This window comes from Apteryx rowi, unplaced genomic scaffold, assembly GCF_003343035.1.
Source record: "Apteryx rowi isolate R43461 unplaced genomic scaffold, aptRow1 scaffold_2, whole genome shotgun sequence".
Classification (NCBI taxonomy): Eukaryota; Metazoa; Chordata; class Aves; order Apterygiformes; family Apterygidae; genus Apteryx; species Apteryx rowi.
Window position 1 is genome coordinate 2,499,868 of NW_020448307.1, and position 13,555 is coordinate 2,513,422.

Genomic DNA, 13,555 nt, shown 5'->3' on the forward strand with positions numbered 1-13,555 from the left:
GGCGCAGCCCCGGGGCGGAGGGGGGGCCGCGGCAGAGCCCCCCGGGGGGGGCGGCGGCCGTGTGGTGCTCTCGGAGCCGGCGGTGCCTCCCGCTGCCCTCAGGCTTTCCCCTAGGGACCCTGTCGCGTCGCAGACCCGTCCTTTCTGAGGGGCTTTCGGGCCGAGGTGGCCGCCGTCGGGTGAAGCGCGTACGCGCGACGCTGTTTTTTGGGGTTAGGTGGGCGCTAATCCGCAGCCCGCTCCGCTCCGGCAGCCCCCGGCGGGACGGGACTCGCCTGCGGAGCGGCCCCGGCGCTGCGGCAGGGGGCAGCAGCCGGCAGCTGCTCTCCCGGAGGGGGTTGTGCGGAGCGGGGAGACGCGAACAGCAAGCCTGGCCTTTCCCTCAGAAAAAACGCAGGAGGCAGCTGCCAGCTCTCCGAGAGAGAGAAGGTGACCTGCGAGCTCCTGAGGGAGTTGAATATCGGGCCAGAGGGTTGTTTTGACAGCGAGAGCAAAGCTGTAGTTCAGCACTGCCTGGAAACTGAGTTCCCGTTTTAAACAAGAGTGATTAAATAGTCGACCAGCTTCCAAAAGGCGCCTTCTGCGTTGCTTAGTGTGTCTGTAAATCATGACCAGATGCCTTTCTGAGCAACAACCATAATTCAGCTGCTAATTACTGAGTTTAGCTCTGGAGTTAGCAAGTGAGAGTCTGACCGCTGTTCCTGTGTGGTTGTCGCTTGCTGTAGCTGCTCTGGCACTTCCTCTGTCTCCGGTCGGTGGCCTAAGCCAGGAAGAGGTTCAAGTTCCCTGCAAAAATCCAAACCAACCACTTGTTAACAAAAGTATGATTTTTCCTTCTCTTGTGCCCCCCCCCAAACCCCCCCCCCCCACCTAGCTCTGTAATAAAGGTTCACTCCTAAAAAGTGGAAGGGCTGATTCCTTATTTCCTTACCTTTGAGTTTAAATATGACTGGTATTATCACAGAGCTTAGAAAAATTACTGTGTGTGAGTTGCTTTAACGGACTGTGTGTTAGCAGTCTGCTGTAGCTTTCAGATAAAGCAAATATTGACTTAAACTTCATATGAAGGAGTTCAAAACTCACTTGTTCTACAACCATCTTTGATGGATTAAGAGTTGGAGTGTGTGCATGGACCACTATAGCAGCTCAGGTGCTGTGCAGTAACTTGTCTGAGCTCTGAATGATAACAACTGGGTTGTCTGTGCCTGGAAGGTTCCTGAATCACTTCAGAGTTACCATTCTTATCCTGAAATAAATCTGCATCCCTAGGGATAGTCAGAACCATTGACATTATTTAAAATAACTTCCAGTTCATTTTAATGTTTCAGTATAGGTAAACCTTCTTTCACCCTTACCCAGCTTCTTGTTTTAACCTGATTTCTCTTTTTCTGAAAAATGTTTTTACTTTTTTCTATGTAAAACACAGATGTGCAGTTGAGTTCCTGCCTGTTGGTTGGTCTGTGGTGATAAGCCGGAACATAGACAATTGTGAATGTTCAGTACAATGCAGTAGTTTTAAGCTTTTTTAAAAAAAGGCTTGTGTAAACACAGTCTAAGGTTGGCAGTGTGAAACCTAAAAACAGTACCTAGGAGGTTACCACAGCCCAACTGGGGGACAATAGTGTGCTACGCTGTGGTAGTGTGAAACATGCCTTTGAGGCCAGACAGGAATAACTTTGCTTTAAACAGCAAGGAATGTCCTTATCTTGGAAGAAAGCTGTTGAGCTGCTTGGCTTTGTAGTATGCAGTATTTGTAGCCAGTAGTCACGCATGTTCCTCAATAGTAAGTATTCAAGGCAGGTTTTTCCCAGAAGGCATTTTACCTAAAGCTTCTTGCCTCTTAAGTTTATAGGTGCTTTGTGAGGACGAAGTTGAGCTGAAAGGACACCACAGCCGTCTTCAACAGGTCAATACTTTGGCTTTCGGACATTAAGGACCTAGGAGATAATCCCCCAGGTATGTTGTAAATATACAGCAACTAATAACTGCTACTCTTATACTGTAGTCTGGAAATTATTTAACATTTAACATATTTAATTATTTAACTGGTGTTGCTCTGACACTAACAGATGAGAATTTTACTTCTTGTTTGTATACCTTAGTTTCTTGGTGTGTGTGGTTTTTTTTTTTTTTTTTTTTTTTTTTTTTTTTTTTTTTTTTTTTTTTTTTTTTTTTTTTTTTTTTTTTTTTTTTTTTTTTTTTTTTTGTAATGTAGCTCTTTAGGGCAGGAAGTACAAGCCCAGAGTATGATGGTTTATTTCAAAGCCAGTAACAGTAGAGGGAACATGATTTACCCTTTAGGATAAGGAGGTTTTCATTCTAGGTTTAAGTCAGTGGTCCAGCCTGTTTATTATTTCCATGCTGTTATATTGGCAAACTTCCAAGGGAGCAAGCTATAAACATGTAGATGGATATTTTTCCTATGACTAGTTCTGATTTTTTTTTTTTGTATATAGTTTTCTATATACTTGAGAATGTAAAGCATGTTTGGAGGCACATTCTAGAGTGATGTTAGAATAGATTCAACCCCCAAACCTTTGAGATGGTATCTCGACTTTAACTCAATTTCTAATGTCAATTGAAAGAAATAGAGTAGACCTGTTTTATGTAAAACTTGTTTCTCAACACTGAGATTGCTTTTAACATTGCATGAGCATATGGAAGCTTATCTGAAGCTCTTGATATGCTAAAATTCTAGGCTCTGCGCAGTAAAACTCGACCTAAATTTCAATGATGAAGAACAAACTCCAGCAGGAAATGACAAAGCGTGCAATCCTGCTGGCCTATCTTCACTAATAGGGTGGGATTTAACACTGGATTGCAGTATCAGTAAGCTCATTCCATATGAAGYTGAGTAAGATGCAGGAAGATTTGCTGTGCCTTAGATTAGCATGAATTTTCTGTCACAGTGCCAAAGTTAGTTGTGTGGTTTTTTATGCTTTTAGAAAAACTGTTGGGAGCTAATCCAGATGCTTATAGTTTCTAAAGTTATATAACTAAGGATAACAAGATCCATTTTGCATTAGAGGGAACACCCAAATTTTACTAAAAGTACTGCTTCCTTGTTAATGCGTGCAAGCAAACAACTTTTGTCTTTTGGCCTGCCTTGAAAAATACAATCATGTTTTATTAGTTGTTAGACAATTATAATTCTTTTCAGATGCACATCAAGTGCTTTGGCAAGAAAGGCAGTGATGTAGGCATACATTGGTTTAAGCTGTAAATCTGAAGTGTCCTGGGGGAAGGAGCTGGGAAGCAGTTATTTGATGCATAAGGGAGAAGAACTCATATGTGTTGAGGCACCTAATATTGAAAGGAAACAATGCCTGGGAATCTTGGGTTTTGGGAATCTTGGAAAGGAGGTGAAGTCAGCCATGCAGTCAGTTCAGTACTTCTTGCTGCTTCTGCAAGTGACGAGACAGTGGGTAGAAAGCACTGGCATTTGGAGAAACCACTAATAGACTTGGCTCATCCAAGAGCCCAACCTCAAACTGCTGTTTCTATAAGAATAGACCGTTCTTCAGAGCCTGCCATATGAACCTCAACTCTGATGTGTACACCAAGAGCCAATCTGTGGCCAGAGGTGACTTTGTAACAGTGATTTGTTTGTTAGATTATTCTGCAAGACTTTAAATTTAGATACAATGCGGAAGCAGCTATTTTAACTGGGGTTTTCTAGGTAGATTTTAAGCATTGGCACACGCTGGAAGAGCCAAATTGTAACCTGTATTTGTGTCATCAGCTTGAAAGTAGTTATGCAGTGCTGATTTACTGTGTAATTCAAAGAAATAATATAATCAGATTTTGACAGTATCTTGTTGCAAGATATTTTGTTTCACAAACTTTATTTCTCTGTAGCAAAGTGTGGTTATGGGACTGCCACTGCCTATTTAGGTTCCATTCTTGCTGTTCTTCTGTTACAAATTTCCTTATAATGCACTGTTGTACCAACTGACTAAAATTTGCTGGGAGTCTCTTGGGTGTGAAGGAGGAGGAGAAGGCATTCATGTTCTTCAGTGCCTCTGGCTTTGGCTTACTGTGAAATCCAGCCTAATGGCTCCACTACTCCCAAGGGATGGGGGACAAGTATTGCAGGTGGGTTTGCTGCCTCCTGCCTGAAGGAAGGCTCTGTGAGGGTCACACTCCTCTTCTGTGGCCTACAAAAGAGAACAAGGCAGCCTGTTTGATCAGAAGGGGTAGGATGAGTAACGGATAAGTTTCCTCATCTGACTTGAAGAAGGCCTTTCTTTTGGCTCTCATGGAAGCTGGCTTGAACCCCCATGACTGGTTATGAAATACGGGATGGGGAAAAACTGATAGGCCTGGTAGACATGTAAATAACTTTACTTTTTAGGTCAGATCCATGTTTTTAATCTTACTGAACAAGAGCTTTTAGAAGGATTATTAAATAAAGAATTCAGTCTTTTAACTTTTGGATAAAATTCCATCCTTGTCTACTTTGTTTAGAGTCTTTTTCCTTCTGCCAGTGCTTTCTGAAGTCTGACAGCACTCTTTCCAGCAGGAGCAGTGATTCATTGAGGTCTTTAGCTCCTAAAGTAGTGAAATGTTTGTACAATATGCATTTGGTTGGCTTTTCAGCCCTGCTAGCTGGGGACATTCGGGAAGGAAAGGAGCAAAGCAATCAATATATGTTATGGTATGCAGCAAAGTTCAGCTCAAGCAGTGTTACTGGAATAGTTTCTTGCTAGAGTGAGAACAGTACCACAGGTAAGGCAGTGGTATAAGCGCTCCTCTAAGAGGAACGTGCTGCGCTGATCTTTGTGTGGACAACACTTAATGCAGCTGAACAGGTCAGGAGAGTAAAATTGTTGTCCTGGGACATCTTATAACCTCGGCATAGAGCAGTGTGTGAACTGCCTGCTCTCAGTTCTTGCATGGGGCTTTTCTTATAAGCCCAAGGCTGAAACTGAGCCTAATGGACCCTTACAAGTTTTCTCCAAGTCTATTGCAGAGGATGTAGCTATCCTCAAATAAAAGGAAATCCTAATTTTACCTGTCCAGCATGACATGTTCGTCTTCTAAAGATGCTATTGAGAAAAAGCCAGGAAGGTAGGCAGTATTTATCCTACACAGATTTATTTTCTGCAGGGCTTAGGCATTTCTGTACAAGTAAGGTTTTTTCATTCTCTGTTTGAATAAAACATATTGGATTTATAATCATTTGTTTTAATCTCAGTTATTGAGGTAGGAGGTGCTAATGTCTCTTCTGCCTCTTTCCCCTCTTTGTTAGCAGATGGTTTATCTGCAATGGGGTGGGTGCTCGCACATGCTTACACTCTCCAGAAATGTGGTTATAACATTATGCTCATTCTCTTGTAATTCATTATTCATGCTGGTTTTCTGAGTAACAGCTGTGAAAAGAATGTGTATAAACAATCTGAAAACCCTACAGCCAGGTGTCCTGCTCGTTCAAGCAAGAGCCGATTTCTCTGTTTGCTGAGAGTTTCTGTTTATTGACTCAAGTAAATCTGAGTAGGATGGCAAAGCTGTTAAAGATCTGCTATAAAGACAAGCTGCTAGCTGTAGTAAATGTTCTTCTTGGCAGATATCCTGAGCCATGAGAGAATATGGTGGGGAGGTGCAAGGAGAATGTAGAATCATGGTGTTTTAACTGGAAAATTCCCTTGTAATTATTTTGCCAAGCTTTGTCTAGTGCATCCAAAATACTGCTTCATGAAAGAAGAACAGATTATGCAGATGGACAGTGGTGGCTTAATATCCTTAAATCTATGTACTATTTGAATGCTCTTGACTTGCTGTGCTTTCTGCTATATCGCTTATTGTGGCTTTTAGTGCTGGCAGACCTCTGCATAGTACTATTCATTCAGCTTTACTCAATTCTCATGTTACCCTTGTACAGCTTTGAACTGACTTAAACGAGCAGTTTGGGAATACATGGCTTGAAGGGGGGAAGGGAAGGCATTATGATGCTACGAGACGTTTTCTTGCTTATTCATACTTGCACACTGTTGCAGTAAATGTTTCTGATTTCTCATGTAGATTTTTAAAGCAAGCAAGACAATTTAAACTTTATCTCACAATGTGATATATGGCAAAAAAATAGAGCTATTTGTAACTCTTCTTAATAGTGGTTTTATTGACAGTGTTTTTGCTGTTTATTTTCATGGCACCTAGGAGCTTGGCAGAGGGTCAGAGTGCTTATCAGGCTGTGTGCTTGAAAAACCCAGAAGGAAAAAACAGCATCTACCTGCCATCTTCTGTTTCATGTTGTGCAGGCAGGTGTGTGGAACCCAAGGGAACAATGAGCTAGAATTGTCACAGAATTATCTTATTTTAATACCGTCTCACTTATTGTATTGCTTGAAACTCCAGGATGTTCTGTCCGTTTGCCCTTCCCTTCTCCCCTGTTTCTCAGCAAGTTTAAGTGATTCCCTTTTGTCTCAAATAATTTTGTGCTGCTTACTGTATTTTGAGTAGGAGCAAGTTGTTAATAGTTATTTCCAGCCACCAAAGAGTGTACTCAATTATAATGGGTAAGAAAAAGGAATTACTGCTTCTTGGATTAAAATGAGCAATTGTCTTCTCTTTTGACGCTGTGTGTGGGTGCTATGCTAGCCTTCACGTATGTTGAGTAGCAGCGTTTGCATGTGAAGGCTGGCTGTGGTGGCTGCTCCTGCTCAGTGAACAGGCAGCCCCCGAGTGAGCTGTGGGCTGACCTCTAGGTCCAAGTGCAGTGCAGACTCCTCATGAATTTGGTGGAAGAGGCAGTCCTGGCTGTCGGATATCCCAGAAGAATTAAAGCTTCCATAGAGCTCTGCTGTATGGACGCTCTTTCCCTTACCACACTTGTCAACTATTTACAATCTTCTCCACCTGCCTGCTCAGGCTCTCTATCCTGTCCGTGCCCTGTGTCATGTGTTCTGAGTTGTAACAGGCTGCTTTCTGTCTCCATTTCAAAAATCTGTTTCTAAATGGGCACAGCCTTTGAAATACAAAAATCATAAAGACTCTGTGCCCGGAGGCCAATATGCTGGGACAATGCATTCTGAGTAAGTAGAGCTGGAAACTTTCTACTTTTCCAACTTTGCTGTCAATTCTACTCTGCAAAATGCTATTTCTTCTTTACTTGTGTTTTTCACTATTTGTGTTCCTAGAAAGTTTTTATATAACCGAATTTCCTAGCATGCTGAGTCTAACTTACCATAATTTAGGATTTTTATTATTGTTATTGGAAGATAGTACAGCTTTGTATAGTCTTATTTTCCAGCTATAATTATGTGAAGTGGAAGGTATTGGGCTGCACCCATGGAAAAGCTAAGTGGAAGACTAATTTTGAGGGCTCAATACTTCTGCGTGGGCTATGTTAAATGAAATTTGTTGAAATTACTAGAGAAAGTGTATGCTATCTTTTATAAAACCAAAAAAGACAGTCATGCTGTGTTTGTTTTACTTTAGCATTAATTTTGAAGAGACCAATCTTAAAACAACAACAACAAAAAAAACCCCTACTGTGGGAGTTTTTTATTAGTTTAAGTGTTATAGGAGCACATCTTTGAGCATGATGACTCCTCTGACATTCTCCCTTATGTGTTTTTTACTTCTACTTTGTTTTAAAACATCTTGCAACTGCAGTAGTGCTTCATGGATGTTTCATTAATGTTCCAGTAGACTTTACATGTGCTTTTTATTTGAACCTTCTAGTCCTCATCGCTTGCTGCATATTGGCTTGGTTTTTGGGGCGTGCAAACTACATTCCCTTGTGAGGAAACTAACCCAGGGGCTTTGCTTCTAGTGCTTGCTAAATGCATTCAAGGAAAACTCTGAGCCAGTGATTGGACCTGCATACAATTCCAAACCATGTGCATGGGTGGGGATGTTCAGTCCAGGGAACTAGACTAAATGAGGTCTTGAGTTACCCCCTGCCTGCCAAGCTACAGATGATGTAGACATAGGTGTCTCCATGCAGACTGCCTCAGCGTGCTGGTCTGCCCTTACGGCACCAGAATGCTTGCCAGTGTTGACAAGACATAGTTATCTCTTTCTCTCTTCTGCTCCCTTGAGCTCAGTAATGAGGAATTAAATGCATGTGGCTGTGAATTTCCACCTAGTGTTAAATGTGCCAGTGTATTTTTTCACTGAATGCTGTTGTAACAAATTATAGTGGCATCAGTCTAGTTCTCTTGTTCGTTCTAAGAGAGCAAAACCAAGCATTTCCAGTTAGCTGTAGCTACTTACATTGGAATACCAAGTGGAGAGAGCTAATTAAATCATCTGCAGACTGGATTTTGTTAGGAATGGTTGTCTTTGTTTCTGATCTCTTGGGGTTTTTTTAAGATCTTGGTGTAACTGGATCTCAGCACAACACTTGGACCTGAATCCGTTCCAGGCATTACTGAACTCTGCTCCTGACCAAATAATTGTTAATGTTTGCTAAAGCTTTGAGAGATGCAATTTTCTTGAAGTACTTCCTTCCCACTATATCTCACTAGTGGGAAAGCCTCCCTAACTTCTTGATTGGAAACAACTTTTTGTTGCTATATGTATCTTAAATATTGCACAATACTGAGGCATCTGTAATGTAGTTTTCTGGGCCTTAGTGTGTGCACTTGTCACATGGAATAGCATCTGTAGTGTGCAGATGGGTGTTAAGAGGGTAAGTAGCCAAGACACCTTATGGGCAAAGCTGAGTGCTGGCGTTCATGAAGCTTTAAGTGTTGATCTTATTGTAGTGAATGAACAGAAATCTTAAGTACTGCTGACTGTAATGCCCTTGTTATGTGTCTAGGGTCTCATTAAGCTCCCTTTACTGAAATGTATAGAACCAGATATCAGGTGGGACAGTTCTAAATGACAGAACTAATTTTGCGAAAGGAATTACTTAGATTTTTCACTGATTAGAGCTCAGTATTTCAAGGACCTAATTGATTTTTTGTGAGCAATTTGACTGAAGGTGATGATTAATACCTTGTTGGTGGGGGTGTGTGTGTGTGTATATGTGGTTCTCCCCTTGCCACACACAAATCTGTTAATTCTGTCCACCCCTCCTCTTCCTTATAATACGTTACAGGTTAGAGCCATCTGGAAGATGAAGCCCTGGCTGCAATTGGTGCTCTTGACCTGTATTTGCTTGTTCTGGCAAACAGAAGCTGAGTTTTTCACCTCTATAGGTAATGAACAATGTTGTGATAATGTAGCTAATACAGTTGCCAAAACTCTTTAAAAGTTTACAGTTGAAGCATATGACTTTGTTCATACAGCCCTATCAAATACTATCCCCATTAGGAAAAGTTACTTTTCTGCATCCTCGATGTTATTCTGTGTTGCAGATCACAGAATCACAGAATGGTTGAGGTTGGCAGGGACCTCTGGAGATCATCTAGTCCAACCCCCCTGCTCAGGCAGGGTCACCTAGAGCACGTTGCACAGGATCGCGTCCAGGCGGGTTTTGAATATCTCCAGAGAAGGAGACTCCACAACCTCTCTGGGCAACCTGCTCCAGTGCTCTGTCACCCTCACAGGGAAGAAGTYTTTCCTCATRTTCAGRTGGAACWTCCTGTGTTTTGGTTTGTGCCTGTTGCCAGGCTAAACAGGCCCAGCTCTCKCAGCCTTTCCTCGTAGGAGAGGTGCTCCAGTCCCCTAATCATCTTTGTAGCCCTTTGCTGGACTCTCTCCGGTAGCTCCATGTCTCTCTTGTACTGGGGAGCCCAGAACTGGACACAGTACTCCAGATGTGGCCTCACCAGGGCCTCACCTGCACTTGCCTTTGTTGAACTGCATGAGGTTCCATGCCCAACTCTCCAGCCTCTCCAGGTCTCTCTGAATGGCAATTCAGATCTTGCATCAGTGGAATGTTTTTGCAGTTCAGTATCTTAGCATGTTATGACCAACATGGTGCAAATTTCTCTGGGGGCTCTGAATAAAATAAGACGCACAATTTCTGATTTTATTAAGAACTGTGCACCTGACTTTGTCATGAGCACGGCAGAGATGTTTTGTGCAAAGCTTATATTAAAAGCATAATCCAAAACCTGCTGATTCATGGAGAAAACTTAGTGATAAAAATGTGAAGTCCTTTCTTTCGCAGAAGCTGAAATCTGTTATGCTCAATAAAAGCTAGGGTTAGGCATGGGAATGAAAAATTAATATCCCTTTTACCCTGTGGATGTTGTATAAGGCTTCAGTAAATCCCAGAGAATTACATAGAATTATCTTAAATCCTGAAAATTATTTTGATGTTTTAGTTCTTGTGTTCTAACAGCTGTGATACAATTGTTTGTGATTGTGGTAGATTCTAAAAATATGAAGACAAACTGAATTCTGTTGTGACTTCAGAGCTAGTGCTTTCCTGTGAAACAGTGTGGGGAGCGCCCCTCCTAAAGATAATACAGATTCATTAACTACATCTGCCTGTCCTCCAGAGCTTAGTGGAGCTGTATTTTTGTAATGGCAAAACTCAAAGTTCCGGTGGTTTATTTTGTACCTGTCTCTCAGTGGAAGGTACCTCGGTGTATCTGCCTCTCTGTGGAACCTCTCAGTCAGGGCAAAGAATGTTGCTCGCTGCTGACCCCCAGCATGCGCTACCCTCACTGCAGAGCTGGCAAGTAACACTTACCTAGACGTGCATTATTTGATTGTCTCTTTCCTGTAAGTTAAAGGTAGGGTTTTGTACACAGATGCCATGAGTCACCATCTTCTCTGTTTACACTTACTCATTCCTGAAACTTACCTTAGGGGATAGACTGAAAATAGAGCAGCCTGCTGACTTCCATCTGCTTCATTATGCCTCATTAATAATTACTTTGGAATGCTGAAAACAAATCTGTTGCTGTGTTTCTGAATCTCTTTGGATCATTCAGTGTTTGGTCTGTGAAAAGCAAAGTTTCTTATAGTAATTTGGATTGATATACTAGCAGTTTCAACTAATATTAATTGGGAGAGATTTTGCATGTTAGTCTACAAACATTAGTCTGAAATTCCTCTGTACTTTAATGTTAGGCTGTGTTTCCACAGTTACCATGTTGAAAAGCTGTAATTTTAAGTGATGCCAGTGGTTAAACTAATAAATCACTGGTGTGACCTAATCTGTATCCACATGTGGAACAGATACTATGGCAACTATTTGAATCTTCCATTGCTTTGACTTTAGCTGTATTAATGTCAAACCCTTCCATTGATTGCATTTTATGTAACTGCAATATTAAAAGTAATTCGAAGATGGTAAAAAGGTCGTAGCAAAGCTACTTCATGGGCTATTAAGGTTGAGATTTTTTTAAAAGCCACTTGAAGCATTTGAATGCCAGATCGGCATGTATAATAGCTTTGTGGCTTACAAACATTAAAAAACACCCGTGCTCTGAACCTTAGTTTGTCTGTTCTTTGTGGTGGCTTTAATAGCCCTAAAGCACCTGAGGCTGGTCTTCTGTGCTGTTGGAAAGTGATTTCTTGTTTTAGCTCTGATTAACATTTCCTCATTTCCCATTTTTAGGTCAAATGACAGACCTGATTTATGCAGAGAAAGACTTGGTGCAGTCTTTAAAGGAATATATCCGAGCAGAAGAATCCAAGCTCTCTCAGATTAAAAGGTAGGGGGAGAGGATTGCATTAACCAAGACGCCTAACAAAATGGCTAATCCATTATGCTGATTTACACAACGCCTTCTTGTTGCCATCTCTGTCACTGGATCTGGTTAATACTTCCTCATAGACAATCACAAAGTAGGACCATAGGTAACAATAACATGGTTGTAATTTCCTCCAGTAGAACTGCAGAGAGGGGTCCCTGCTTCAGAAATATATATATTTTTAAATTCTCTGCTCCTTTAGTAATTTGCACTTGCTGGGCTTTTTCTGCTTCTTTCCCTGTCCTTGTACCATCACAAACACTCTGTGTAGAAGACCCTTCCTGATAAGGGATAGTATGGAAGGGAGCAGAAGAAATTATCACTGTAGCACTAGTAGCATAAATGGCAGTTCAGATATCCTATAATGCAGAGCACAAAGTTTCCTAATACTAGTTTGAAGTTGAATGACAGTGTTCTTGTCAATGGACAGCTCTGCTATTGTTGTTCTATGGCCACTGAGCATTTTTCAGTCTGAAAAAAATCAAAGCTTTGGGTCTGGTTTCCATAAAGCTAACAAGCTATCAGGGTTACATATAGGTTTGTATTGTTACTCTTAGATGAATAAATGGCACTTGCAGTGATTGTGCGCTGTATATCTTATCTTTATTTTCCAAACTGCAATATGCTGAAAATTGGTGGCTAAGGCTCATTGCAGGTGAGATGTATTTCTACTGTAGTAAGTTTTTAATTTATTTCCCTGTCTACTATTTTAAAGTTGTGATTAAAAAATCAGTTGTACTTCACTTTATTCTTGTGAAGTTGAAAGCTCAACAGCTGGTTATAATGGCAAAAGGAGCAATAAATTGGTTCTAGCTGGGTAATTAGGATGACTTAATATGGAAGATATGCATTTGTAAATTGGTCTCAGACTGAGGCATATGCTTCTTTTTCCAGCTGGGCTGAAAAAATGGATGTACTGACTAGCAAATCAGCCTCTGATCCAGAAGGATATCTGGCACATCCCGTAAACGCATATAAACTGGTGAAGCGTTTAAATACTGATTGGCTGGAATTAGAAAACCTAGTTCTTCAGGACACAACAAATGGTAAGGAGTTTCAGGGAAGAAAATGTTGGTAGGAGGTAGCCTTACAACACAGTTACTTCCCCTCCTTGTATTCTGGAAAGCTGTAAACTTAATTGTGGTTTAAATGCTGTTGCCAAGTCCATTTGAAACTTAAACTAATGACTGGCTTCTTGTTTAGTGGTTACCTATGAGTGGTGGTTGCCACTCAGACGCTTCTGAGTCAAGACTCAAAGAAGTTGTAATGTGTCTAAGATTGGTAACATGTTGTTTGGCTGTGCTGCCTTGGAGGGGAGGCTAGGATATCCCCAAATGTTCAGCTGTGTTGGCGACTATTGTTTCATGCCTTGTCTTGAGTTTTATGTTCCTTTAATTAAAGTTCATCCATCTATGTTCCCAATCTGCTTCTTCCCTCACCAATTGTTTTTTGACCACTTTGTTCCGGCACCTGTACTGTGTTGGTAAAGGAATTCCTATCAGCTCCAGCATTAACAGTTGGCAGATGTTGTGGTGTATCTGTTGATACAATTGCTATATTATCCTGTTATCTATAAACCTGTCCTTCTAAAACAAATGTTTCCATTACTAATCCTTCCTCTTGCATCATATTGTCAAAATGTCTGTATGCCTGAATCCTGCTTCATTAAGCATATTTTTAATGCACACTTATTTTTACTGGACCCTTTGAAAGTAATGGGGAAGAGGGAATATTTCATGCAGAACACCCTGCATGATTTCAAGGTTTTTTTCCAGCCAAGATTTTCAGTGTGTTTTGGAATAGACAATTCTATGGAGTATCTCTGTCTTTAATTCTTTTTATAAAAACTTCCTTTGAGAAGTCTGTTTGCCATGTGACTGGAAATAGCAGATGTTTTCTTCCTTCAGCTGTTCTCTCCCCTGCCCCCTAACCTGTTATACAACCTTGATTTA

General features: G+C 41.1%; 1 protein-coding gene across 15 annotated transcripts in view; it reads left to right on the forward strand.

The window, feature by feature from the left end:
- The first annotated feature begins 253 nt into the window (after positions 1–253).
- P4HA2 (prolyl 4-hydroxylase subunit alpha 2) overlaps positions 254–13,555 on the forward strand; it is a 31,163-nt gene continuing 17,861 nt past the window's right edge. For 2 of the 15 annotated variants that reach the window (XM_026063268.1, XM_026063279.1), the window contains exons 1-3: positions 9,922–10,579; positions 11,468–11,564; positions 12,498–12,649. In XM_026063268.1, the coding sequence (XP_025919053.1) occupies positions 10,426–10,579; positions 11,468–11,564; positions 12,498–12,649 (403 nt within the window). In that variant the 5' untranslated portion in view covers positions 9,922–10,425. Of the gene's footprint in view, positions 822–1,845; positions 1,957–9,049; positions 9,150–9,759; positions 10,580–11,467; positions 11,565–12,497; positions 12,650–13,555 lie in introns of those variants that run through there. The other 13 variants (XM_026063280.1, XM_026063276.1, XM_026063277.1 and 10 more) reach the window with 13 other exon arrangements.